General features: G+C 50.7%; 1 protein-coding gene, 1 non-coding gene and 2 pseudogenes across 2 annotated transcripts; 2 read left to right on the top strand and 2 right to left on the bottom strand.

The window, feature by feature from the left end:
- Positions 1-985: 985 nt before the first annotated feature.
- On the bottom strand, positions 986-14,707 carry ZNF839 (zinc finger protein 839). Its single transcript, XM_052659470.1, has 8 exons — positions 14,420-14,707; positions 8,379-9,230; positions 7,278-7,484; positions 5,612-5,704; positions 4,809-4,958; positions 2,989-3,129; positions 2,708-2,837; positions 986-1,938 (listed from the first exon to the last, which is right to left on the bottom strand). Exons 1-8 carry the CDS (start codon positions 14,705-14,707, stop codon positions 1,739-1,741), a joined length of 2,061 nt encoding a protein of 686 aa, XP_052515430.1. The 3' UTR covers positions 986-1,738.
- Positions 14,706-26,309, top strand: LOC128066511 (translationally-controlled tumor protein-like; annotated as a pseudogene).
- Positions 25,560-25,655, top strand: LOC128067177 (uncharacterized; annotated as a pseudogene).
- Positions 26,056-26,129, bottom strand: TRNAI-AAU (transfer RNA isoleucine (anticodon AAU)). The gene has a single exon. It is a non-coding gene; the product is annotated as a tRNA-Ile (tRNA).
- Positions 26,310-27,171: the final 862 nt, after the last annotated feature.

The raw sequence follows: 27,171 nt of genomic DNA, 5'->3' as shown, positions 1-27,171 counted from the left end.
GGACATGAGTTTGGGCAAGCTCGGGGGCTTGGTGATAGACAGGGAAGCTTGGTGTGCTGCAGTCCATGGAGTCCAGAGTCGGACACAACTGAGCGACTGATCATTGGAGGGGGAGCCACGGCCCTGCCCCAAGGCTGCACCATTGCTTCTCAGCTGCTTCTCCCTTGTCACTCTATACCCTCCCTTCCCTGATTCAGTTCAGTTCCGCCCCTCAGTCCAACTTCCCTGATTAGCAACTGTTTGAACCTGTCCTTTGGAACTCAGAGGCTTCCCAGGTGGTGCAGTGGTGAAGAATCTGCCTGCCAGTCTGGGAGACACAAGAGACACAGGTTTGATCCCTTGGTCGGGAAGATCCCCTGGCGGCGGGCATGGCAACCCACTCCCTGAGAATAAAGCCCACTCCTCCCCAGCACAGGGAGGGCGCAGCCCACAGCCCCGGCCCCAGCATCCAGGGTCCCTCCTGATGGCGTCAGCCCGGGTAGGGAAAGGACAGCTGTGCCCTTCTGATGCTCTCATCTGAGTGTGGACAAATGGCCCTCTCTTTCTCCCCGTGGTAGAGCCCAGGAAAACATTCCAAGAAGAGACGGAGAGACCTTGCTTGATAAGTGGCTTTACAAGCGGGACGTGGAGAGGCTGCGGCTCCTGTCCTGTGCCTCGCTCTCCCTAGCCACCGAGTGTCAGCACAACGTCCTTCCCTACTTCCCAGTAAAACGCTGCCCAGATGGCAGGCTTGCACATTGACTTATTGAACCCAGAAGCAGCTTCTCGTGTGGACCAAGTCTGCTATAAAGCAGCACATCGCTGAGGAGAAAGGGGACGTCATCTTCTGTGCCTGGGGGCAGGGGAGGCAACCCAGAACCAGTGCAGCGGCGCCCCCTGCAACAGCTGTCAGAGGTGCCCAGGGGCAGGTGCGTCAGAGGGATCCATCCCCAGCTAACGCATCTGCCATCATTACAACAAGCAAGGTGTAGAAAAAGGCAGACAGTGAGGTAGAAAGACATTATTCTTTATAAATAAAATGTTCATTTGTGTCAGTATTCACATTAGAAAAATACACGTTCCTTGAAACAGACCTTCTCTGGGTAAAATCCACACAGATCTAGGGCTGCGGCTCTGACCCCATCTCACTGAGAGGGCTTCGTCTCCAAGCCTCCAGAGGAGCCGTTCCGGGGGGCCCCCCTGCAGGGCAGGCCCCTCTGCGTCTGTCACTGTGACAGTACCCCCCTCCCCGGACACTACGGAACCCGGATGGAACAAGGGAAGCCAGTCAGAGTCTGAACTGCCGTCTGCTCCTATTCCTGAGACAAGACTGCAGGGCACCCGTTGCTGAGTTCAAAAGCACGGCCTCCCCGACGGCAGCACCGCCTCCAGCCCCTGGTCTGTGTGCCTCTCAGGGCAGCTGGTCCCAGCCCCCTGTGGCCTACAGGGCCCCCTCAGGACTCGGCATCTGCCCCCGGCTGGGCCGAGGCTCCGCTCAGACTCGGTGCTGTGCGCACAGTTGGCTGGCACGGTGTGCATGGACCACGCTTTCCTGGGCAGAGGGGCAGGGGCCTCGCCAGCGCTGGACTCGGGGCTGCTCGGGTGGGAGCCACACGCCTCGCAGAAACTTCCTGCCTCTGAGTGTCCAGGCTGGAGACAGGTGCTGCAGAGAGCCGGGCTCCCCAGGCCAGCCCCAGCATCTGGATACTCTCCCCAGGGAGCGCTGCCAGCTGGTGCTGGGCCCATGTCCCCAGTTCCCCTAAGGGACAGGGGAGCCCCAGCCTAGGGCACCCTGGCGCAGGGCAGTGGGGTCTACAGGCCCACCCTGAGCTGCCCAACCGGTCAGTGCTGCCAGCTGGTGGCCTGCCTGTGCCGCACTGCCCTCTTGCTTGGGAGCCGGCATCGCGGGGCTTTCCTCGGGGCGGGGAGAGGAGCCCCCATTCACTCCAGGGGCAAAACCTAAACGGTTCAGAAAAACAGAGTCAGTTGTGTACTGCTGCTGGTCACACATCACTATCCAAACGAAGCTAGTCCAGAGAAACCTTCCTGCCCCTGAAACAAAAACACAAACCCTCCTTGTTACTTGGCGGCTTCCAGGAATGGATGAAGCTAAGAGGAAACTCAGACCTGTGAGGTGAGGGGAGCCGTGTTCCAAACAGGTGCCAGACAGCCCTCATTGTTCTCAGTGAATAAACCTGCTCTCCTGTCTGGAAGAATTAAGTCCCAAGTTCTGAAGGAGAGGAGGCCTCTTTATACTAGAGACCTACGGATCAAGGAAGGTTATCAGGCAGCTGTGACATTTTGGAAAGTTACGCCTGCAATATATTCCAGGTGTCTCATGGATCCGTTCTGGCTAGCACCAAAATAAAAGCTAGAACATGTCTTGTTTTCCAATGTTAACTCTGAGCTGGCACTGAGAACCAAGTTTCACGAAAGCCAAACCATGGACTCACGTGTCCCGGGACCAGTCCCTGCTCTCAGGTCTCCCCAACTCCTCGGGGCCCTCCCAGGCACAACCCACTTAGCACCATGAGGCAGCTCTTCATTCCAATAAAGGACTCAAGAAAACCCCAAAGACCCGAGACTCCAGGGAATAAACACTGGGAGGTTGGGGTAAAACTCTTGAGAAACCAGAGCAGTCTCTGAAACGCGGCCACAGGAGCGCCATCCCCACCCCCGAGCAGCAGGTCTCTGAGCCCCGGGGTGCACACCGCGAGGGCTGTCTTACCCGCACCGGCCGCTGGGGCACACAGGGCCGGCCTCTGCAGGCCCCCGTCTTCAGCAGGACACTCCGTGGGGTCCTGGGGCACAGCGTCTCTCCTGGTCCTTTTCACTGAGGCCAGCCCATCCTCTGCAATCTAGGGAGAGAAGACCCAACCAGCTAAGACTAGGAAGAAACAGGCCAACCAGCACCTCTTCTTCCTGGAGAAGTGCTGGAGTCCCAGCGGTCCACCCCAACAATTCCCCACTGGCCGGACGGCGGCCTGGCGCCCCTCGGGCCATGCCCACCTCATTCGCCCTCTTCTGCGGACCCGCTCCCTCCAGCTCCGCTGGGGCCTCCTCCGGGCTGGTGCACTTGCCGGGAACGCAATCTGCATATCCTTCTCTTTTCCTTAGGAACTCCTCTGTGATTCCTAAGGACTCAGCAACCTGAGAAGAAAGGGGCCCATAGAGATGCTTCACTCAAAACAGAAGATTCAGAAGCATGTCTGCACTTGAGAATAAAGGGCTGAGTGTAAACCTATGGAGTCCCTTTGTTCAGCAAGGTGCCATGAAGACAATGGGAAGGATGAAGACGAACTGTCACCACAGCGGCATCGTGTTAGTCTGACACCACGGTAACTTTCTTGCCCACTATTCCTCCTGGATGGCTTCCACGCCTGCTCAACTGGCAGGTTATGGACAGGTAAGTGACCACTGCCAACCAGGGCATCTATGTGAGGCTTAGCGAAAAGTCCATTACATTTTTTAAAAATATGTAACTTAAGGAGATAAAACACAGGGCCTCCCTGATGGCTCAGGGGTAAAGAATTCACCTGCCGATGCAGGAGACACAGGTTTGATCCCTGGTGCAGGAAGATCCCACATGCCTCAGGGCAACTAAGCCCTAGCACCACAACTACTGAGCCTGTGCTCCAGAGCCCGGGAACCACAGCTACTGAAGCCTGAGCGCCCTGGAGCCCGTGGGCCACGAGAGCAGCCAGCGCAGCGAGAAGCCCAGCACCGCCCCAGGGCAGCCCCGCTCCCCAGCAGCTAGCGAAGAGCCCCTGCAGAGCAACAAAGACGCAGCGCGAAGAAGACACAGACGCGGTACGTTAAGCACTGAATTTGTATAAAACGGATGAGGACAACCCAAAAAACCCATATGGTATGTTTCAGTGTGGATCAAGATACTTCTTGCTATAGAAGTAATGACCCTGAAACACTACGCTTTCTAGGCAGGCAGCTCCATTGTCGGTATAATCAAATGTTAGGAGCCCTTAAGTCAACATGGCCTAAGTGTTATTCACTGTCGTAGGAGCATTTCTTTTAGTACACCTGACCCCACTCTGTTTACTTACTTCCTTGCTGTATTCACTGGTTTGTCGTCCTTGCTGAGATTCTAAATGAACGCGAGATGCCGTGGCATTCGCCTTCCTCTCTCTGACTTCTCTCACTCGGCATAATACCCTCCAAGCCCAGCCATGTTGTTAAAGGAGTGTGGCAAAACCAGACTAGTGAAAAGCACAGCATCGCGAACGGCAGAAAAGATGACTGACGACTCAGGGCTGCCCTCTGCCGAGGCGGGAGGGTGTGGGGAGTTGGCGCAGCCACAGGCGGTTGGTGGGGTGAGGACCTCAGTCTCTGAGCTGGGCGCAGGGAGTCCCCCTGGATGACCTGCCCGCCCGCAGAAGCGTGCTCTGCCCGGCAGAAGGTTTTATCCAAAACAAGTAAAACCACGTCAGTTCACAGCCTATTTCTGTCAAGGACTCAAAATAGCTAAAGGCAAGGATACTGACATGGGAGCTCTGTGAACACAGCCACAAACAATAACTGCTGGCCCCTGTGTAATTCATCCCTTTGCAAAAACCTGCATAATGAAGAAAAGACACCACCTATTCACTGTGATCATCGGTGAGTGGGAGGATGGTGGGTGTTTCCTTTTTTTTTTTTAGCTTATCTGCATTTCTGAGTTTTCTGAAAAAAGCATGTATCACTTTTGGAAGAAAGAGCTACACAGAAGCTGACTATGAAGACGTCAAGACGTCATGACTGAGGTAAACATCCTCCTTCTTTACTGGGCAGCTCTCCCTTGGCTCTGGGCCAGACTTCCCACGGGAGCTTGTTACCTTATTGTTGTTTACTTCCAGAGGCTCCTGAGAACAGGGTCCAGAACTGCGGAGGTAATCTTGACACAGTTTCATAACCATTTTATGTAGCTCTTCAAACTCCTTGTATACAGCTGGGAAGAGAGGTTTTGCTAGATGACCTTTTTCAACCTCAGTGAAGATAAAGATGACAAAGGGGGAAAAAAAAAAATAAGATGTTTCAACCCAAGGCAAAGATGTGGAAAATACAGAGAGGACTCCGAAGGCGGGAAGGACACTCCTGAGCCCCCAGCCGTCAGCAGACTCGGCCTTCGCTCCCCAGCGAGAGCGCAGCGTGCCCTGCACTGTGCTCAGGGCAGCAGACGGCCGGGAGAAGCGGCCCAGGAAACCAGCCCCTGAGGGCCGCCGGAGAACGGTGGCCGGGAAACGGCACGGACAGGCCCTGAGGGCCACACAGGCAGGTTCTGGGGCCCGCAGCTGGGGGAGGGCCGGGTCCCCACTCCTGGGGCGCTCCTGAAGTCCGGGTGCAGGCAGCAAGGCCGCATCTCGGCGCGGGCTCCTCGGGGGCGGGGCTGCCATGGAGGCGCAGGCAGGGCCGTGGGTGCGAGAGAAGAGGGGAGTCCACGCACACCGAGTCCACGCGGGCCTGCCTGACGGCCTGTGCCGGGCGCACGGGCCGGACCAGCCGGCTCACTTCAGCCCTCTCTGGGGAAAGGAGATGATTCCCAAGGCCTGGCTCTGTCTAAGAAAATATCACAAAGGATGCCTTTCTAAATAACTTCAGATCATCGCCTCAGTCGCTTAGCAACACTAAGAAGACCCACCTTCATCAGAAGAAATTCATACACGGTCACAACCTGAGCCAGCCGAGGCAGCGCCAACCCCACTAGATCGTCCCGGTCACACTGGTGGAGAAGCTACCGGAAGAAAGCGTTTGACATCTTTGAAAGAATTTTCCAGCAGCCAGTAAGCTGGTGCAACAAAACCCACAGGAGACAGAAAGTTCCCTAACGTCTCAGTGACTAAGCAACTCTCAACTGGGAGCGCTGTGCCTGTTACACAGCTCACATGCTCACGCATAACCAGTCCTGTGATCAACTCTGCATTCAGAGTCTGCCCCCGACGGGAGCACCGAGCGAACCGTGGGCACCAGGCCCTGGATGAGGACACAGCCGCGGTGGGGAAACGGGTTTCTGCTCCCCAGGGCTCACTAACTGGTGCCCGAGCCCAAAACACAGCAAGTCCTGAGGCAGCCCGCAACCAGGAGACCACACCAAGGTACAGGGACAGGCGGGAGGAGACGAGGACCTGGGGAGGGGCGGGGCTGGGGGGCGTGGATGGTGCAGGAGGGCGCAGTCCTCGGACGGGACTGGAGTGAGTGACGGGAAAAGAGGCGGCGTGGGCACTGTGTCCCCCCACACCCTGGACAGGGCCTGATACCGGACACCCCTAGTCATGTGTAAACCAGTGCCCATCTCTGGGGAGCTTCTCTTGTGCGGGATCAAGAGAGGCGCTCCTCGGAGGGTCCCTGATTCTCCGCAGGACAGTACAGCGCTTGGACAGTACGGCGCTTGGGCAGTACGGTGCTGCGGGTCCCGGCCACGCACTCCAGTGGCCTCACTGACCTGACCCAGCAGGGAGCGTCTCTGGGGTTCCAGTTCCTCATCTAAGCGGAGCTACTGACATGTAGTGAACTGAGCGCAGCTGGAACCCAGCAGAAAGTGCTCCCAGGATGGAAGCCATTCACTCGTTTCGAATGTTAGTGAGCAAATCACATCAGAAGACTCCTGACCTCCTACTCCTAAAACTCACTCAGCCAGGACTTGGTAACAAGCTCATGGGGAGGAAAGTTAATTCACCCAGGTTTAAATTTCCCGCTGGACCCTGAAGCCTCCTAGGCTTTCTAGAAAGCCATTTCCTCTCTGAAAACCACTTTCCCCTCATCTGTAGTTTGGAGGCCCAGGGCCCAGAAAGCCACTCTCTCTGGGGCTGGTTGTCTCATGTACTTATCTGTGCTTTCCCTTTGCTATTTTTTTTACTTATTTTCTTTAAGATGCAGGCAAATAAATACATCCTCACCAAAGACAACGTAAGCTTGGGGTCCCACTCTTCTAAGCCAACCCAACTAAATTCAATAAACCTACTTTCAAGGGGCTAGAATGGAGATTCTAGAGTTTAAAACCCAAAACATGCTTTTATATCTTGAAACTTTTTACAAAACAAAAACACCATTTCTGTTCTTTTCTAAACTGCTTCCACGCAAACCCAAGTTATAATTATTCTACAAGTTATCAAGGCAAGCAGCTGGTACACCTAGAAATCATTTTGGGCAATGTTATCTTTGAATAGAGCGTTCATCCCATTACACATCAGGTAAACTGTTTGAGTCGATCTGGGCATTTTACTCTGAAATTCAGAAACCTAGAGTGAGTTGCCACATACCATGCCAGAGACACGGGTTTCAAGAACGGAGCTCTAAGAGTGACGCACCTCCTGGAGCCTGGCCCTGCTCCTCGAGGCCCCAGCACCCACTGGCGGGTAAGCCATGCCGCTCTGCTCCAGGACAGCTGTGCTGGGCTCTGTGGAGTAGCTGCTTCTTCTAGGTCCGGGATGTCTCTCTGATCCCAAAAGGGCTGAAAAACTTCCATTTTTTGCTTCAGAAACCAGCGCTTCTTCAACTTCCACAGACTGACCATTCTAGATTGGGGTGCACACCCAAACCAAAATAAAATAATCATCCTTTATACACCGTAATGAAAACCTTAGAGCAGAAAAAATATCATCAAAGCAAGGAACTTGTAAATTATTCTTCTTGGCGTAATCAAGACACATTAATGGTAATCAATGCATCTTAAACAAAGGTTCCCTTAGAGATACCAGATGAACACCAGCCTGCAAACCTGGGCTGACAAACCATGATCATGGAGTGGTGCCCAAAATGAAACGAAACACTCTTCTGAGGTCACTGGATATTAAAAATTGACCTGAGCTTTGTTAATTCATAATTCACCCACGACTTGTAATCTTTTTTTACTGGATACACTTCAAATACCATAAAAGTCATCCTTTGGAAATATACAGAGAGGGGGACTTTAGAAAATTAACCAGGCTGTGTAAGCTCAGGGTCCTAACCACTGGACTGCCAGAGAAACACCTCAACGCTGTTTTTTAAATAATGGCACATGGCACACAAATGCTCACCCCACACACACTGGGTTTCAGTGAATAAATGCTGACATGGTCATGCAAATCCATGGTGACTGGGTCTGCTTTGTCTGTGAGTTTCGAAAGGGGAAAAGCGGGGAGAGAAGCTGGTAGGGCGTGTTACTGCAGACGGTCCAGGAAGCAGACTTGTGGACCAGCGCCCCCACGCAAACCTTTCCCAAGGCCACGGTCATGTAGGTGTCAGCAAGAGCGCTGCGATTCATTTCCCTGACCAGCCCTGAAGGACCTGCGCCTGCATTCCACGGCACGCAGTGAGCCATGCTGCCGAGACAGGAGACACACTGCTCTGTGCCAGCCATGCGCACGTATCGTCAACTCAAGGACAACGTGCAGGAACGAGAACACAACCACCAACAGCAAGGTTACCTGCAGGCCCCGCCACGCTGACGCAGCCCCTTCCTCAACTGGCAGAGCAGGCGTGGGTGGCCCCCGAGGCGCCAGGCTGCAGGTCTTGCCCTCTGTGGGGCCCGCGATCACGCTCCCATTGGCTTTCTCAGATGGTGACATCTCAGGCTCCAGGTGGCCGTGGCCTGGGTTAAGTTTAAAGTGCCGGGCCAGCCCCCCCTTTCCTATGTATGACTTTTCACATGTCTGACACTTGAAAGTTTTGGGCCTCAGGGAGCAGCTTGCCAAGTCAAAGAGCGCCTGCCTCCCTCTCTGATCTTCATCTTCTTCCACACTCAGTTCGGTGTAGTCGTCGGAGTCAGATGGGTGACCATCGGCCAAATCCTCTGTCTTGATGAATTTATAATCTTTAGCTTTATACTTGGGTGGTCGAGATATCCGTCCCGAACGTGTTTTCACTTTTAAAGACTTCTTTAGTTTCTCAGCGTGTTTTGTTTGCGAGCTGGAAATAAATAAATGTGCTGAACTGGATGAAACAGATGTGATTGCTGGCAGGTCAGAGGCTGACAGACGGACTGCTGCAGTGCTCCGGCCACTCGGAGGCTCGGCAGCCAAGACTGTCTTCACAGGGACTGGCCGGAGGGCAGGCAGCGGCCTCTGTATGAACACTCGAAGAGGAGGCTGGGGGTGGTGACTCAGGACACATGGCGGCGCCCCCAGCAGCTGAGAGCTGAGCCCCACCGCGCTGCAGTGCCCACTGGGCGGCGGGCCCAGCCTGGCCGGCTTGGGCTGGATGGCGGCCAGCGCGGGCATCGGCTTTTCCTGACCTTTTGTCTCTCCAGATCTTACTTTGACACAAATGGCTTCCAATTGCTTAAACACAGAAAAACAAAAGAAGCACTGTGCTTATCAACATTTCCACAATTTTGTTCCCATCTTAAACCCACTGCTGAAATTTTTTTCTAACTTACACATCTTACATATAAAAAAACTCTGTATCTATTCTGTTTATACTGACGTTTATCAACATTTCTGCCCAGTCCATAGTCATCTATTTTACGTCACATTTCTTGTACTTGCATACATAAGAAGCATTTGCTTATATACACAAAATAAAAAGTTCATGTAACTACTCACCATTCCTACATAAATGCCTTCTGATAGCACTGGGTTGGCCAAAAAGTTCGTTCAGGTTTTTCTGTACAATCCTAACGGAAAAAACTGAATCAACTTTTTAGCTAGCCCAGTATCTACTATATCATTGTTTAAAAAAATCCACTCAGTTGATCTCATGAACCATTAAAAAATATCCTTCTTTATAGTTTTACCACATGCGTACTTAGAGTTCTTAGTACTCTAAATTGGACTCGGTTCAATACGTGGCCTTATTTTTTAAAGTTTTCAGTGAAATTCTGGAAACCAAAAAAGCCATCAAGAACTACGCACCTCGGGTCCCTGGCACCTGCGTTACGACACGCGACGTTACTACACTGGGACGTCTTCTTGGCCCACCTCTGCGCGCCTTGTTTTTCACCCTACCCCGAACGTGCTGTTTGTCGTTTGCACGCATTCTTTATATCACACTTGTGCTTAATCGCTCATTCATGTCCAACTCTGCGACCCCATGGACTACAGCCCACCAGGCTCCTCTGACCATGGGGATTCTCCTGGCAAAAATACTGGAGTGGGTTGCCATGCCCTCCTCCAGGGGATCTTCCCAACCCAGGGATCGAACCCAGGTCTCCTGCATTACAGATGGATTCTTTACCAGCTGAGCTACCAGGGAAGCCCGTATTACACTTGTAGGTATCCCTAAAAATAAGTAGTTCTGTTTTGATGTGTTTTCAAACGTTATATAAGTGAATATCATCTCTGGTTTATCCTGGTGGGGTTTTTTCCTATCTTGCTTGTGAAATTCATCCCAGGGGAGGTGCATAGCCCTCGGGCACTCATTGCTCTGTAGCGCCCTCTGCAGCCCGCGGGCGCTCACTGCTCTGTAGCGCCCTCCGCAGCCCGCGGGCGCTCACTGCTCTGTAGCACGAGGCAACAGGTGGCCTCCCGCCCTGTGGTCTCTGGTCTGCTCTGCGCAGTCACAGACCACAGATGTGTGTGTACACACGTGTAAATTTCTCCAGGGCACACACCTAGGAGTTGGGCTGCATTTCTTCATCAGCTTTTTTTTTTTAACATCTAACAAAATTTTATCCTTTTGGCCCCATGGCTTGTGGGATCTTAGTTCCCCAACCAGGGATAGAATCTGAGCCCTTGGCAGTAAAAGAGCAGAGTCCTAACCACTGGATGGCCAGGGAAGTCCCTAAAAATATTTTAAACGCATGGGCTTTTTGACCCAGCAATCTTGCTTCTTGGATCCCAGAAGAAACACTGGCACTGTCACAAGGATGTATGTCTAGGAGGTTGAAGGTAGTGCCATAACAGAAAACACCCGCCAAAGGCGAGGGCTGCTGCCGACTAGGTTCCACAAGTACTTTTTAGAAAAAGAATATTTATTTATTTGGCTATGCTAGGTTTTAGTTTCGACACTCAGTATCTTCGATCTTCACTCTGACACGGGGGATCTTTAGTGTAGCGTGCAAACTTAGTTGTGACATGCAAGATCTAGTCCCCTGACCAGGGATCGAACTGGGCCCCCTGTATTGCGAGTGTGGAGTCTTAGCCACCAGACTACCAGGGAAGTCCGCACCAAGTTACTGAGCAGTGACCTTGTGCCTGATACAATGGTGTAGGTGTTCGGGAGACAGCAGTCATGGTCTCAGGGGGGTGGGCGGGGCAGGAAAACTAGGTTCCTGCCCCCACTGAGCAGAAACAAAGAGAGAAAAGACAGATAAACCTCATCACCCAGAGCCGACTTTTTCAACTCGCCACAGCTGACATCTTGGACCAGTCTGTCATGCCAGCTGAGCTGGGCAGCGTTGATCACAGCCCCACATCTACCCAGCAGAAGCCAGCAGCACTCCCCAAGCTGTCACAATCAAAAATGTTTTCAGTGACTTCCCTGGGGGTCCAGTGGTTAAGAATCTGCCTTCCAGTGCAGGGGATGTGGGTTCCACCCCTGGTTGGGGAACTAACATCCCACGTGTGTCTGGGCAACTAAGCCGGTGCCCCACACTCCAGAGCCTGTGCTCCACAATGAAGACCCCGCGTGCCCCAACTAAGTCCCAGTGCAGCCAAACAGATTAAAACCAAAACCAAAATATCACCAGACGTTGCCAAGTGCCCTCTGTGGGGCAAAACTGCCCCCATTGAGAACCACCAATTTGGGGTCACTAACAGGCCCTCCTCTTTGGACTCAACCCTCTACCAAGGAAAGGATCAATAAAAATATAACAGGACAGAATGAAAACCTGAAATCAAGTTGAAGGTTGGAGTATATCTGTCTGCACATTATATACTTACTACAAACAGCAGACAATTCAATATATTGGTTTTTGAGGTGTGCAGAGCTGGCCCTGAGCCAATATGAATCAAATGACAACTAGCTCTACTTTGCTAGTTTTAAGAATCACATTTGTTTCCTTTTACTACCAATCACTTAGAATGTTTCTCTAAGCTCTTGAGGTATTATCAGATAATGCCATTATAAGAGAGAGACACACACACATACAAACACAGAGCAAATCCTATTGTTTCTGAATTACCACAGGGGCAAAGCTGGTCTGATTTTTCAATCTGCTCTGCAGACTAGTTTACCAAGTGGGTATTCTACCTGATACCTGTTATATGTCTATTTCATTCAACAAACTTTTCCTAAGTATCGCTGGGGGCCAATTCATAAACAAGTCAGGTCCCAGCCTCACCCGTGGGGCGGCGGGGTTTCCCCTCCCAGGCCTGCCACCTGCAGGCCCGCTGACTCAGGTCTGCACTTTGCCTCAATGTCTGTACTTTCAAAAGCTCCACTGCTACATCTGAAGGCAGACTGTGTTAATCGCGGAATGCTGATAGGAAAACACCACCAGCACAGCGCAACAGGTGCAGTAAGAGAAGCAGGGGCAGCTCAAGGCTGGCAGGCTTCCTGGAAGAGGTGACCTCCGCAGGGGTCCTTGAAGGATGAGTAGAATTTTGGAACAGATATTCTAGGTGTAAGGACAAACATGTGTGAATGGACGGATGCATGACAAGGAGCACTGTGTGTGGAGGAAACTGAAAATCTCTCTGTGGGGCAGGAACAAGGCTGGGAGGGGTAGGAGCTGACCTGAGGGAGTGTGTTCAGATTGTACCTTCCAATCCACACCACCCCCCAGAGACCCTCCCCTGCCTGGGTTCTCCAATCACACCCGGGTCCCCGCCCCCACCACCTCTCCTCTTCTGCATTTTCAACTCGGACCCACCCTCCCAGATCTAGCTCAGACCACCTCGTCTCACCCCCTTGGCCAGAAACAACCTCGTCCTTTCTCTCCGTGCATTTGGCTCTCTGTCCTATTTATAATCTCTAGCTTTCTGACCTTGGCCAGAAGTTATCTGAGTGATGAGTTACCTCCTTGGTCACATAACCTCCATCTCATGCGTCTCTATGGCCTTTGTGGCACAGCCAGGGGGCAAAGAGTATTACCAGAACTGAATGCAAAACCACAATATCATGAATGCATTAAGTATTTATATCACCCCAATGAGAAGAGCTAGAGAACATGATCATGCTATCTAACTCCAATTAAGTTTGCTTTCATTTTGGGGAATACATCATTTTGGGGCTCTTTCCTAAGTTATCTAACCCAAAAAGCTATAGCAACATTCAACAGGCCCTGGAGTGCAGCCACGCCTCGGGGAGGCTCAGGGTAAGCACTCAGCTCCTTCCTCATCTATAAAATGCTGATAAAAACACTTTTGTGTGGTTGCCGAGACCCAAGCAGTCCAGCACTGTGCCAGATACAGAGAGGAGATGGACAGACTCGGCCACCAGAACCCTTCGGACTCCACAGACCTGCTGTGCAGGACTTCAGTGGGAGGCGTTTATGTCCTCAGCACAGTAGGAGACAAACATCCTACAAATAAGGAAGCCAAAGTCCAAACAGGTTGAATTACCCAAGGTCACACTTCTAAGAAGTTTGGTGTTTGGGCAGTCATACTTGTCTCCCCAAACTTGGGTGAGACAACTCTCCAGTCTTGATGACCAACTGGGTACCAATGTTAACTGGCCAAATCCCTCAGAAACAAAAACATAAGCTTAGTGAAGACTGATGATTCTACTCTCTACCTATTTCTTCTAGAGGCAGGATCTCTGTGGCACTTTTGGAGTGAGAAGCACGGTGATATTTACAAGCCCAGTGCTGAAAGGGAATGTGACTTTACAGGTGACATGAACGACCTCAGGCTTGGATGCTACTCTGGACGCTCTGGGATGGCAAGACCCATGTTCGAGTTCCAGCTTCCTTAGCGGCCAAGAGCTGTGTGACCCGGAAATCAGGCCACTGAGAGAGGACGCTGGCTAGCACACGGAGTGCTTTCACGGGTTTCATTCATTAAGCCAATGTCAGGCACCTGCCGGGTCTGTAACAGGGGTTGCAAACGCAGACGCCGCCACTGCGAGCAGGTGCTGCATCAAGTCACTAGAATGTACTTCGTTCGGCCCCCGAGTCTCGGCCGGGCCACCTGCAGCCCCTTCCACAGAAAGACTCTCTACGTTGGTTCCTTTTAATCCATTCAGGTCTCCGCTGCAGTGTCAGGCCTGGGGACCCCTCACTCGGGAGCAGCCCCCAGGTCCGGCCGCTCTTCATGGGCTGGGTTCAAACGCTGCACCCGCCGCAGCGCCTGGACACCGTGAGCGCTCAACGAAAACGGGACGAAACGCCCGCGAGAGGAGCCAGGCGGCGCGGAGGAGCCGCGGGCAGGGGCCCGGCGGGGTGGAGGAGCCGACGGTGCCGGCGCTGACAGGGGCGGGGGGCCTGCCGTCCCCAGGGAGCCGAGTATGGGGACGCCCTGAACTGTAACGGCCGCTCTCTCGGGCAGGGCGGCTCTAAGGCCTAAGCGGAGAAGCCTTCCTTCCCCGCGCGAGGCCTCTCGGCCCGCTCCGGGCCTCAGTTGCCCCACGACCCCGCCCGGCGCCTCACCTGCGGCGGCAGCAGGCGCGGCGGGCGCGGGGGCTCGGTGCCGGGGCCCCGCTGGAGGGCGGCCTGCTGGGCCGCGTCCCGCAGCCGCCGCGCCGCGTCCAGCACGCAGGGCGGCGGCGGCGGCTCCGCGGGCGGCTGCGCCTTCGTCACCTGCTCCAGGACGCGCCGCAGCTGCTCGGGGCCCAGCGGGGCCACGCGCGCCGCGCTCCCGCGCTGGGAAAAGGGAGCCCGGCCGCCGCTGCAGCCGTCCTCACTGCCACCCTCAGCTTCCGGCTCCGCGTCCGCCATGACAGCCGACGCGGAGACCCGAACCCGGGTCGCCGAGCGCCGGCGGCTCAAATGTGCGTCACCTGGGAAAGGAGGCAGCTACGAGTGCCCCGCAGGCCAAGACATCTCGGAAGGCGACCGCACCTGACAGACAGAGCCGGTCGGTGGGCGGGGCCTGAATTGGCCCCGCCCTGCCGCCCCTTCCCGCCCAGAATGCTACCCGGCCACATTGCCTCATTGTCAGGCCATATTCATCCTTCACCTATCACCTCCTGCAAGAGGTGTCCAGCAAAAAGTCTGAGGTTCCAGAGCTCCTGGCCTAACATCACATTGTCCAAACGCTCTCAGCGTCACCTGAAAACCCTGTCTGGATCTGCGGAGGCATGGATCAGCAGTGGCCTGCTGCAGGGCCAGGGGCTCCGGGTGCAGCAGGCTTGGGTGCGGCAGAAGCCCTGTTAGAGGAGGTCGCCGTTAACCCCACCATAGAGTTGCGGAGCAGACGACCCAAAAACTGCAGAACAATTATACCAAATAAATTCTCCCACTGTTAAGAAAGTTCTAGGACCTACAACAGATTGCCCAACCTGGGGATCTGGCAATGGGACTGAGAACCCCCAGGGGAATTTGACTTTGGAGGGCAGTGGGATTTGCTTACAGAACTTACACAGGACTGGGGAAATAGATTCTTGGAGGGCACAAACAAAATGTTCTGCACACCAGTACCCAGGAGAAAGGAGCAGTGACCCCGCAGAGACTGACTCAGACTTTCCTGTGAGTGTCCATGAGTATCGGGCAGAGGCAGGCGCAGGGTCGAGGGCACTGAGTGCAGCTGTGTGCACAGGAGACCTTTTGAAGGGGGTTGCCATTATCTTCGTCATGGCTTCCCTCGTAGCTCAGTGGGTAAAGAATCTGCCTGCAATGCAGGAGACCTGGGTTCAATCCCTGGCTCTGGAAGATCCCCTGGAGAAGGAAATGGCAACCCACTCCAGTATTCTTGCCTGGAGAATCCCTTGGACAGAGAAGCTTTGTGGCTACAATCCATGGGGTTGTAAGAGTCGGACGTGACTTAGCAACTAAACCACCACCACCACCATTATCTTCATTACCTCCGCCATAGTTTGGTCTCAGTCAAACAACAGGGAGGGAACACAGCCCAGCCCATCAACAGAAAATTGGATTGAAGATTTACTGAGCATGGACCCACCGATCAGAACAAGACCCAGTTTCCCCCACAGTCAGTCTCTCCCATCAGGAAGCTTCCATAAGCCTCTTATCCTTATCCCTCAGAGGGCAGATAGAATGAAAACCACAATCACAGAAACTAATCAAAACCAGTCACATGGACCACAGCCTTGTCTAACTCAATGAAACTATGAGCCACGCCTTATAGGACCACCCAAGACAGAGGGGTCATGGTGGAGAATTCGACAAAACGTGGTCCACTGGAGAAGGGAATGGCAAACCACTTCAGTATTCTTGCCTTGAGAACTCCATGAACAGTACGAAAAAGCAAAAAGATAGGATACTGAAAGATGAACTCCCAGGTCGGTAGGTGCCCAATATGCTACTGGAGAGCAGTGGAGAAATAACTCCAGAAAGAATGTAGAGACGGAGCCAAAGCAAAAACAACACCCAGTTGTGGATGTGACTGGTGATGGAAGTAAAGTCCAATGCTGTTAAAACAATATTGCATAGGAACCTGGAATGTTAGATCCATGAATCAAGGCAAATTGGAAGTGGTCAAACAGGAGATGGCAAGAGTGAACATCGACATTCTAGGAATCAGAGAAGAAGAAAGGCAAACAGGCAAAATGGTTGAGAAGGCCTTACAAATAGCTGAGAAAAGAAGAGAAGCTAAAGGCAAAGGAGAAAAGGAAAGATATACCAATGTGAATGCAGAGTTCCAAAGAATAGAAAAGAGAGATAAGCAAGTCTTCCTCAGCGATCAATGCAAAGAAATAGAGGAAAACGATAGAGTGAGAAAGACTAGAGATCTCTTCAAGAAAATTAGAGATATCAAGGGAATATTTCATGCAAAGATAGGCACAATAAAGGACAGAAAGGGCATGGACCTGACAGAAGCAGAAGATATTAAGAAGAGGTGGCAAGAATACACAGAAGAACTATACAAAAAAGATCTTCATGACCCAGATAACCACAACGGTGTGATCACTCACCTAGAACCAGACATCCTGGAATGCGACAACAAGTGGGCCTTAGGAAGCATCACTACAAGCAAAGCTAGTGGAAGTGATGGAACTCCAGCTGAGCTATTTCAAATCCTAAACAATGATGCTGTGAAAGTGCTACACTCAATATGCTAGCAAATTTGGAAAACTCAGCAGTGGCCACAGGACTAGAAAAGGTCTGTTTTCATTATAATCCCAAAGAAAGACAATGCCAAAGAATGCTCAAGCTACTGCACAATTGCATTCATCTCACACGCTAGTAAAATAATGCTCAAAATTCTTCAAGCCAGGTTTCAACAGTACATGAGCCATGAACTTCCAGATGTTCAAACAATTTACAAAAGGCAGAGGAACCAGAGATCAAATTGCCAACATCCATTGGATCGTCAAAAAGGCAAGAGAGTTCCCGAAAAACATCTATTTCTGTTTTGTTGACTATACCAAAGCCTTTGACTGTGTGGATCACAATAAACTGAAAAATTTTTTTCAAGAGATGGGAATACCAGACCACCTTACCTGCCTCCTGAGAAATCTGTATGCAGGTCAAGAAGCAACAGTTAGAACCAGACATGAAACATCAGACTGGTTCCAAATCGGGAAAGGAGCACCTCAAGCCGGTATATTTTCACCCTGCTTGTTTAACTTGTATGCAGAGTACATCATGTGAAATGCCCAACTGGATGAAGCACAAGCTGGAATCAAAATACCAATAACCTCAGATACACAGATGACACCATCCTTATGGCAGACTGCAGCCATGAAAGTAAAAGACGCTTGCTCCTTGGAAGAAAAGCTATGACCAACCCAGACAGCATATTAAAAAGCAGAGATGTTATTTTGCCAACAAAGGTCCATCTAGTCAAAGCTATGGTTTTTCCAGTAGTCATGTATGGATGTGAGAGTTGGACTGTAAAGAAAGCTGAGCGCTGAAGAATTGATGCTCTTGAACTGTGGTGTTGGAGAAGACTCTTGAGAGTCCCTTGGACTGCAAGGAGATCCAACCAGTGCATCCTAAAGGAAACCAGTCCAGAATATTCATTGGAAGGACTGCTGCTGAAGCTGAAACTCCAATACTTTGGCCACCCAATGCGAAGGAGGAGAAAGGGATGACAGAGGATGAAATGGTTGGATGGCGTCACCAACTCAATGGATGAGTTTGTGCAAACTCTGGGAGTTGGTGATGGAAGGGAAGTCTGGTGTGCTGCAGTCCATGGAGTCGAAAAGAGTTGGACACAACTGAGTGACTGAACTGAACTGAGAGGGAGTTCAAAGTGTGCATCTTATCAAGCGTGGTCCGCAGCCCCGAAATTGTTTCCCTGTTGGCCCACTCCTCCTGCCCGCTCACCCAAAGGCTCTCACTCATCAGTGCCCGTTGGTTCACGCTCAGGGAGTGAATGATAGATGCATGAATATGAATGAATGAATGAGCAGAGGAACCTCCCCCCCTTCACACTTCAGTCGCAGCTCTGCCACCCCTCTTCTTCCTTTCCCAATCTCCCCTCCCCGCCTTTCCTGGTTCCCAGTGTCTTATAGCCACAAGCACTAAGGCGGCCGTAGGGCCATCGGTCAACAAACACTAAGTGCTTGTCGGGTGAGTCATCATCCCTGCCCTCTACGTATAGTCTAGGCTGGAGGGGAGGAGCCTAGCATTTGCAGCATGATGTGGTGAATCCATGATGCTCATGGTTGGGGAAGCTGGGGGCCAGGCTTATTTATACTAGAGAAGTTTCCAGTAATCTTTCGGGTAATTTTTCTCTCCACTGGACCACCACGATCGTCATCCCCCATCATCATCACCATCATTTCATCATCAGAGTCAATAATCTTGCATTCACTATTCCCTGCAGAGTCTAACTTAATTCATTAGTAGCCTCACTAAGGATTGACCAAAAGAGAGATCAGATTCGTGGGATTTGCTCCAATTTCTTAATCCTTTTCTTCTTTCATTAAAAAAAAAAAAACTTTCAAATGAAAGACTTTCTCATCCTTTCATCCTCAAAAGTCAGACAGGTCCTCTCTGACATCTAAGAAAGAACTGTCCCCTCATCTAGAACACAGTATCCCATTTATCTTTTTTTGAGCCTATCAGGGAGGAAAAACTTTTCCCCTATCCGCCTATGTTCTGTCTCTGAGGGCTTGTGAATTAAGCTGACAAAAGACAGATTAACAAGAGAAAAGACAAATATTAGGGAGTTCCCTGGTGGCCTAGTGGCTAGGATCTGGTGTTTTCACTGTGGAGCCCTGGATTCAATCTCTAATCAGCAAACCATGCTACACGGCCAAAATACATAAACACACAAAAAAAGAACAGGCAAATTTTAATATAACGTATTTTTATTAATGTACCAATGGAATTCACAGAAAAATGTGGCAGTTAGAATGTGGGGCTTATACATTATCTTCACAGGGGAAGGGATGGAGGGAGAGGGCACTTATGGGAAAACAAACAACTTAGGAATGATAAATAGGCGCTAACCTAGAGTAGATGGGAGATAGGATAGTTTCCTGACAATGCCTGCTCAAGGGTGGTGGCAGCTTCTCCTGTCCAGTGGTGAAAGTCAGCCTTGCCTGGTTGTTCCCAGGAAAGAGGATTTAAGACAACCGAATTCTTTTGGAAGACTCTACTTTAGGCAGAAAAGACTTTTCAGGAGCTAAAACGGCTTCTGTTCAAAATAATTTTTATGCCATAGAGGTGAATTCTGGACCCTTTCAAGTCCTTGTTTAGGGCAAGTTATGGGCTCAGAGGGCAGCAGCTTAGGCTGGCTCCTCCCCTGCAAGGCGTCTGCATCTAACAAGGTGCCTGTCATACACACCCCAGGTGTTGATGCCGAAAGCTCAGTCTCTCTACACTGATGCTGAACTACATCTCAGAGGCTGAGTTTTGGGTGAAATAGAAATGAATAGCTGTGTCGCTTTGCCAGGCAAAGGGGGCACAGCGGCCTTGTATCTCTCAATATAGTGTGTCCTCCCCTGGGAGGACTTGCTGAGGAGCTTTATAGCTGCAGCCCCAGGGTGGGGTTGCTGACGAGCATGTACAGGGCCCGCACTCCAGGACTCTCAAGTGCTCAGCCTCCTAACCGTGGCGAGCTTCTCTGGGGCCTTCAGTCTTGCCTCAGGCCCTTTCTTAGCTGTTCCTCCCTTGATTAGCAACTGTTGGAATCTGTGCTTGGGACTCAGGGAAGGTCATGGAGGCTGGAGTCTCCCCTACAAACAAGAAATGGGGGACAGAAAGGCTTCCGGGATCTTCCCTGGTGGCTCAGAGGTAAAGAAGCACCAGGCAATGCAGGAGACATGGGTTCGGTCACCCATCCAGGAAGATCCACATGCTGCGGAGCAACTAAGCCCAGGCACCCCCTGAGCCTGTGCTCCAGAGCCCGGGAGCCGCGACTACCGAAGCCCGCGTGCCCTGGAGCCTGAGCTCCGCACAGAGAGACGCCACCGCGGAGGGAGGCCCGCACCCACAGATTAGCCTCCACCCTTCCCGACCAGAGAAACGCCTGTGCAGCAATGTAGACCCAGCGCAGCCAAAAATAAAATAAATGAATAAACAGAATAAAATAATAAAGGCTTCCATGCCTAGGAGCCCACAGAGTCCTGCCTGATTTCAGTGTGAGTAATCTGAGTACAGGTGCCTATTCTAGGGGTCAGGAGCCCCAGGCTCTCCTTCTAACTAACTGTTCATAATAATAATGGTCCCATTGCACACTGTATCTATTTATTTATTTCTGGCTGCGCTGTGTCTGCATCGCTGTACGCAGGCTTTCTCTGGTTGCAGAGAGCGGGGCGGGGGCTACTCTTTGGTTGCAGTACGCACGCTTCTCATTGTGATGGCTTCTCTTGTCACCCAAGGGCCTCAGCAGTTTCGGTTCCCAGGCTCTAGAGCACAGGCCCAGCAGCTGTGGTGCACGGGCTTAGTTGCCCAATGGCATGTGGAATCTTCCCGGATCAGAAATTGAACCCATGCGTCTGCATTGGCAGGCAGATTCTTTACCACTGAGCCCCAGGAAAGCCCTCCATCACACTTTTAGTACACACGGAGCGCTTGCCAAAGGCGTTAAGCCTGTAGTCTGTGGACTTGAGCTGTTACTCATTTCAATCAGAGCTTAAGGCACATTTGAGAAAAGAATGAATGAATGGTCTAGTAGAGGTTCTCACTTGAGATTTTTTCAAACATGATTGGACCTTGACGTAAGATGGCATCCACCCTTAAAAGCCTTAGCTAAACGAAAAACTCCTGGGAACTTCCCTGGCAGTCCAGTGGCTAAGACTCCACGCTCCTAATGCAGCGGGCCCCAGTTCAATCCCTGCTGGGGAATTAGATCCCACGTGCTGCATCTCAGCATTCACATGCCACAACTAAAGACCCTGTGACGGAGATGGAAGATTCTGGTGCCGCAACTGAGGCCCAGGGCAGGCAAATAAATAATAAACATTTTTTAAAAATCTAAAAATGCCTGACTTGGACTATGAGTGAGAAATTCATCCAGCTGCCCTCTCGCTACATACTGCAGAACTGAGAGGAAGAAATGTGAAGTCTAACCAGCCAGAATGGTCGTCAAAAAATCCACAAACAATAAATGCTGGAGAGGGTATGGAGAGAAGGGGATTCTCCCACACTGTGGGGAGGCATATAAATTGGTACAGCCACTATAGAGAACAGTATTGTCTTTTAGTCGATAAGTTGTGTCTCTTTTGCGACCTCATGGACTCTAGCCTGCCAGGCTTCCCTGTCCATGGAATTTCCATGGAATACTGGAGTGGGTTGCCTGCATTGACAGGGTGTCCCTTTTACCACTGAGCCACCAGATGGTAAACTGGAAAAAAAACAAACCTAAAAATAGATCTACCATGTGCTGTGCTCAGTTGTGTCCGACTCTTGGCAACCTTTGGACTGTGGCCTGCCAGTCCATGGGATTCTGTTCATGGGATTCTCCAGGCAAGGATACTGGAGTGGGGTGCCATGCCCTCCTCCAGGGGATCTTCCCGACCCAGGGATCGAACCCATATCTCCAGCAGGTCCTGCATCATAGTCAGGTTTTTTACCCACTGAGCCACCTGGGAAGCCCAGAGGTATCATATGACCCTTCAATCCCACTCCTGGGCATATATATGTAGAAAAAACACATGGTCTGGAAAGATACATGCACCCCAGTGTTCATTGCAGCACATTTTACAATAGCTAAGACATGGAAGCAACCTAAATGTCCATCAACAGAGGAATGCATAAATAAAGTGTGGTACATATACACAATGGGATATTACTCAGCCCTTAAAAAGAATGAAATAATGCCCTTTGCAGCAACATGGACGGACCTAGAGTGTCATGCTGCGTGAAGTCAGACAGAGAAGGAGAAAGATCCTATGGCATCTCTTATATGGGCAGTTTATAAACAAATGATACAAATGAACTCAAAATAGAAAGAGACTCACAGACTTAGAACATGAATTTGTTGCTGAGGAAAGCATAGTTAGGGAGTTTGGAATGGACACACTGCTCTGTTTAAAACGGATAACCAACAAGCACCTATTGTATAGCACGTGGAACGCTAGTCAGTGTTATGCGGCAGCCTGGGTGGGAGGGGAGTTTGGGTGAGAATGGATATACATATATGAAAGGTTGAGTCGCTTCCTTGTTCACCTGAAACTATCACAACATTGTTAATTGGCCATATCCCAATACAAAATAAAAAGTTAACAAAAAATGTGAAGTCTAAGATCTCCCTGAAAAACAAAAAACAAAATGTAGCAAAAGATTTCCAGATGCTTCTGCTACCCAAAAGTTGGATTCGCCTCTAGGTGAGTGTGGACCCAAAAGACAGCCAAGTCAAAATCTAAAGGAACGGCGCATTCCTTGCAGGAAGTAAGGAGAACACCAGGGATCTTTCCTAAAGTGGTGTCAATTCAAACAGCAAAACTGGGGAAGGGGCTTGGGTGGTATATACATATTCATGAAGGGGATTGAGCACAGGAGAATTCAGCATAGCAGTGGGGCAAAGATGCTGATTGAAATCAGGAGTCAGAAAACGTCAACATCACGAACCTTTCGGTTCCAGTAGATCTGGCAGAGGGAGTTTAAATTCTGCAAAATAGCTCAAGAAAGTGCTTCAGGCTAATCTTTACCTTTGAAACAGAACTGGGAGTCTTTACAACGGATTTATTATCTTTGGTACTGTCACTTCTCTTGCCACGTAACAGTTTGTTCTCTGTGCCCTTCAGGTTGTTATCACTGAGCGCCTGCTCACCCCCACGTTAGGCTGCACTGTGTTTGCTCTGAGCTCCAGCTTCCTACCAAGCTAGCGCCGCTGTGGTCTCCCTCCAGTCACCCTCATAATCATCTACGAGGACCTCATCAGCCATGATGAGATGTTCTCTGCCATCTGCCACATCCGGGAGGTAGCAGACGCGCTGTCGTGGACAGATCGTGTCTGGAGGTGGAAGGGAATATGGCCAGTAGGACAGAGGGTAACACTGATGACTCGCTCGTTGGTGGAAATTTCTCTGCTGAAGACCCCCAACGATGAAGGAACTGAAAGCACAGCAATCGCTGACATTGATATTGTCATGAATCATCACTTGCAGGAAATCCGCTTCACAAAAGAAGCCTACAAGTGAAACGGGAGAGAAAGGGGGTGGGGCACAACCTTGAAAAGGATGGCATAGCCCTAGGACACAACATAAATGGTTAGAGCCAACGAGGTCCAAGATGGTGACAAGACTTCCACTAGACCTTGAGCCTCAGTGTATGCTCACTGTAGCGTGTCAGCAAGCTAACTGACACACTCACAGGCGCTCATTAGCATATGAAATTACCCACCCCAGTAAAAAGTGGCAACCCGTACCCTGGAGCCGCTCTTGCCTTCCGAGATGGCCCACGCTCTGCCTGTGGAGTGTTTCTCTCTAAATAAATCCACTTCTCACCTATCACTTTGTCTCTCACAGAATTCTTTCCGCGATGAGACATCAAGAACCTGAGCTTCATTAAGTCCTGAGACCAGGTGTGTGATCTCAGTTAAAAGACCATGAGCTCAAGTCCCAGTGTGGGTTGCACGGTTTTACAAGAAATACGTGAAAGATTACATGAGGTCAATCAAAGGGAAACTTGAAGAGGAGACCAGAAAAACTAAAACCTTTTACGACAGGGGCTGCGGAACAAACCAAGCACATCCTTACTAGTTTCAAACACGACTGGTTCTTTATTAGCGTACACATGGATTCAGATGGCATGGTTGCTCTGCTGGACTACTGTGAGGACGGTGTGACCCCATACATGATTTTTCTTTAAGGATGGCTTAGAAATGGAAAAATGTGAACACACTTGGCTGTGAGTTTGAAACAACTATCCTCACAACTGGCTGCCTGCTGCTTCTCATCCACACAACACCAGGCCTTAGACAACTGGGACTGATGTCATCCTGAGCTTTTCATTTATTTTCTCATTGATTTAGAGCTTCCCTGGTGGCTCAGAGTTGTTGTTGTGTTTTTTTTTTTTAATTTTAAAATTTTTATTAATTTCTTATTGGAGGAAAACGGCTTTGCAGTGTTGTGTTGGTTTCTGTCGTACATCAACATGAATCAGTCACAGGGATACATATGTCCCCTCCCTCTTGACCCTCCCTCCCGCCTCCCACCCAATCCCACTCCTCTAGGCTGTCACAGAGCACTGGGTTCAGCTCCCCCCCTCCCTCGGCATATTCCCACTGGCTCTCTGTTTTACATATGATAATACGTCTGTTTCAGTGCCACCCTCTCCTTCCTTCCCTGTGGAGTGGAGGTATGATTTTTGAGGGGAAAAAACACATGTCGTGTAGGTTGTCTAAAAATTGTTATTGTTTAGTCGCTAAGTCATGTCCAACTCTTTGTGACCCCGTGAACTGCAGCATGACAGACTTTCCTGTCCTTCACCATCTTCCAGAGTTTGCTCAAGCCCACATCCATTGATGCCATCCAACCATTTCATCTTCTGTCGTCCCCTTCTCCTCTTGCCCTCAGTCTTTCCAGCATCAGGGTCTTTTCCAGCGAGTCAGCTCTTTGTATCCAGAGGCCAAAGTATTAGAGCTTCAGCTTCAGCATCAGTCCTTCCAGTGAATATTCAGGGTTGATTTCCTTTAGGATTGACTGGTTTGATCTCCTCGATGTCCAAGGGAATCTCAAGAGTCTTCTCTAGCACCACAATTCAAAAGCATTGATTCTTTGGTGCTCAGCCTTCTATAAAGGTCCAACTCACACATCCCTGTATGATTACTGGATAAACCATAGACTTGACTAGACAGGCCTTTGTCGGCAAAGTGATGTCTCTGCTTTTTAATATGCTGTCTGGGTTTGTCACAGCTTTTCTTCCAAGGAGCAAGGATCTTTAATGTCTAAAACTAACATGCATTTAAACTAAACAACTCTCATTATTACTGAGACCTGTTCAAGGACAAGTATGGTGGCCAGGCTTAGAACACTAATTAGCTAGGTCTGAAAGGGCTTTTCTCATGTCCTGAAATCTATGCCTGGTTCTCTTTCCCCGGCCTGCTACCCTATTTGCTTTCTAACCCTAACTCCTCACTACAGACTGGGCTCATCTGGCCGGTTCTTGTTTCCACACCTGCCGCCTGCCGGGATGCATGTCTCTTTCCGGGTTCCCCAGCTGGACTAGGATGCGTGCAGTAGGCTCTCCATAAACACGTGGGGAATGGCCTTCGCTCTGGCAGCACATACACTAAAATCTGAAGGATACAGAGATAGGGCCCCTGAGCAAAGATGACACGCAAATTCGTGAAGCCTTCCATAAAATTAAAAAAAAAAAAGAACCGCAACAACAACAATTAAAAAAAAACAAAAACGTGTGTAATGAATGAATTCCAAGGCTGGATTTTCAACCCTAAGAAACTCCAGAAAACTGAAAACTGAGGTCCCCCTGAGGGCTGTCAGAAGCTCTGCATTGGGGAGCAACCCGCAGTGACATCGGAGAGTATCGTAAAATATGCCCGAAGCGAGCAGCATGCCCCCAGCGCGCGGGGACTTGGGGTACCTTCCCCTCCCTCTGCACCCCGCCCCGACTTCCGACCCAAGTCCAGAGTGACTCCGCGACTCCTTCTGTTTGCACGCGGCCCACGGCACTCAAGAAGCCTATTTTTCAAGACAGTTGTGAAACAAATCCATAAGCTGGGGGGAAAAAAAAACCCCTGTTTTTCGTGGCCCGTACGGGGATCGAACCCGCGACCTTGGCGTTATTAGCACCACGCTCTAACCAACTGAGCTAACCGGCCACTTGAGCGCAGGGCGCCGCCTGCTCACTTACCAGATATCCACGCCTGCGCCGCATGGAGCCGGCGAAGCGCCTCCGGGCGGAGTCCGCCGCGCCGACTTCCAGCCAGCGCCCGCCCGCCCGCGCTGCCGCGGTCCTCCTAGTCACCCCCGTGGGCCAGATAAAACAACTGAGGCCTTGAGGCCTTTAAGGGGAGGGGAGGAGACGTCTTAGAGCGAACTGGAGGCTTTCACTGGACAAATGCAAGCTGCCCCTGAAACTTCTTAACTGGGGAGTAGGATTCTCCAACTCAGTGCTATTTTTATTCATCACTGCCAATCTCACGGCGTGGAAACTTCGTGTATCAAGAGCATGGCTAAGTCACTTCAGTCGTGTCCGACTCTGTGCGACCCCATAGACGGCAGCCCACCAGGCTCCCCCGTCCCTGGGATTCTCCAGGCAAGAACACTGGAGTGGGTTGCCATTTCCTTCTCCAATGCATGAAAGTGAAAAGTGAAAGTGAAGTCGCTCGTTGGGTCCGACTCTTCACGACCCCATGGACTGCAGCCCACCAAGCTCCTCTGCCCATGGGATTTTCCAGGCAAGAGTACTGGAGTGGGGTGCCATTGCCTTCTCCAATCAAGAGCATTGGGCACTGCTAAATGAAGTTTGGAAAATGCAGAAAACCAGATAAAGGACCAAAGAACCTCCGAATTCCCCACCGCCCCGAGAAACAATGGCTACTGGGGTCTTGGCATCCTTCCTGCCAATCTGTTTTCATTGGACGGTGTATTAAATATATGCAACCTTGTGAAAAAGAGAATAATTTTTATGTTACTTTTTGTGCTGAACATTCTATTACATGTATATCTCTAAGTGATTGAAAATGTCATTTTAAGTGGTTCCTCAATGTTTCTTAAGTAAGGCATAGTTTTTCCTCCTCCCTCCTTTTGGAAGTGTCTGGAAATTGTCGTCATTTTGCCCTCTTTTGTTAACTAGCACATGAATAAATCATGAAATAGCTGTGGAATGGGCAATGTGATAGCCACTGCAAAGGCAAAAGG

This window comes from Budorcas taxicolor, chromosome 21 (assembly GCF_023091745.1).
Source record: "Budorcas taxicolor isolate Tak-1 chromosome 21, Takin1.1, whole genome shotgun sequence".
NCBI lineage: Eukaryota > Metazoa > Chordata > Mammalia > Artiodactyla > Bovidae > Budorcas > Budorcas taxicolor.
The sequence above is the reverse complement of the archived record's forward strand: the minus strand, read 5'-3'. Positions and strand labels throughout refer to the sequence as shown.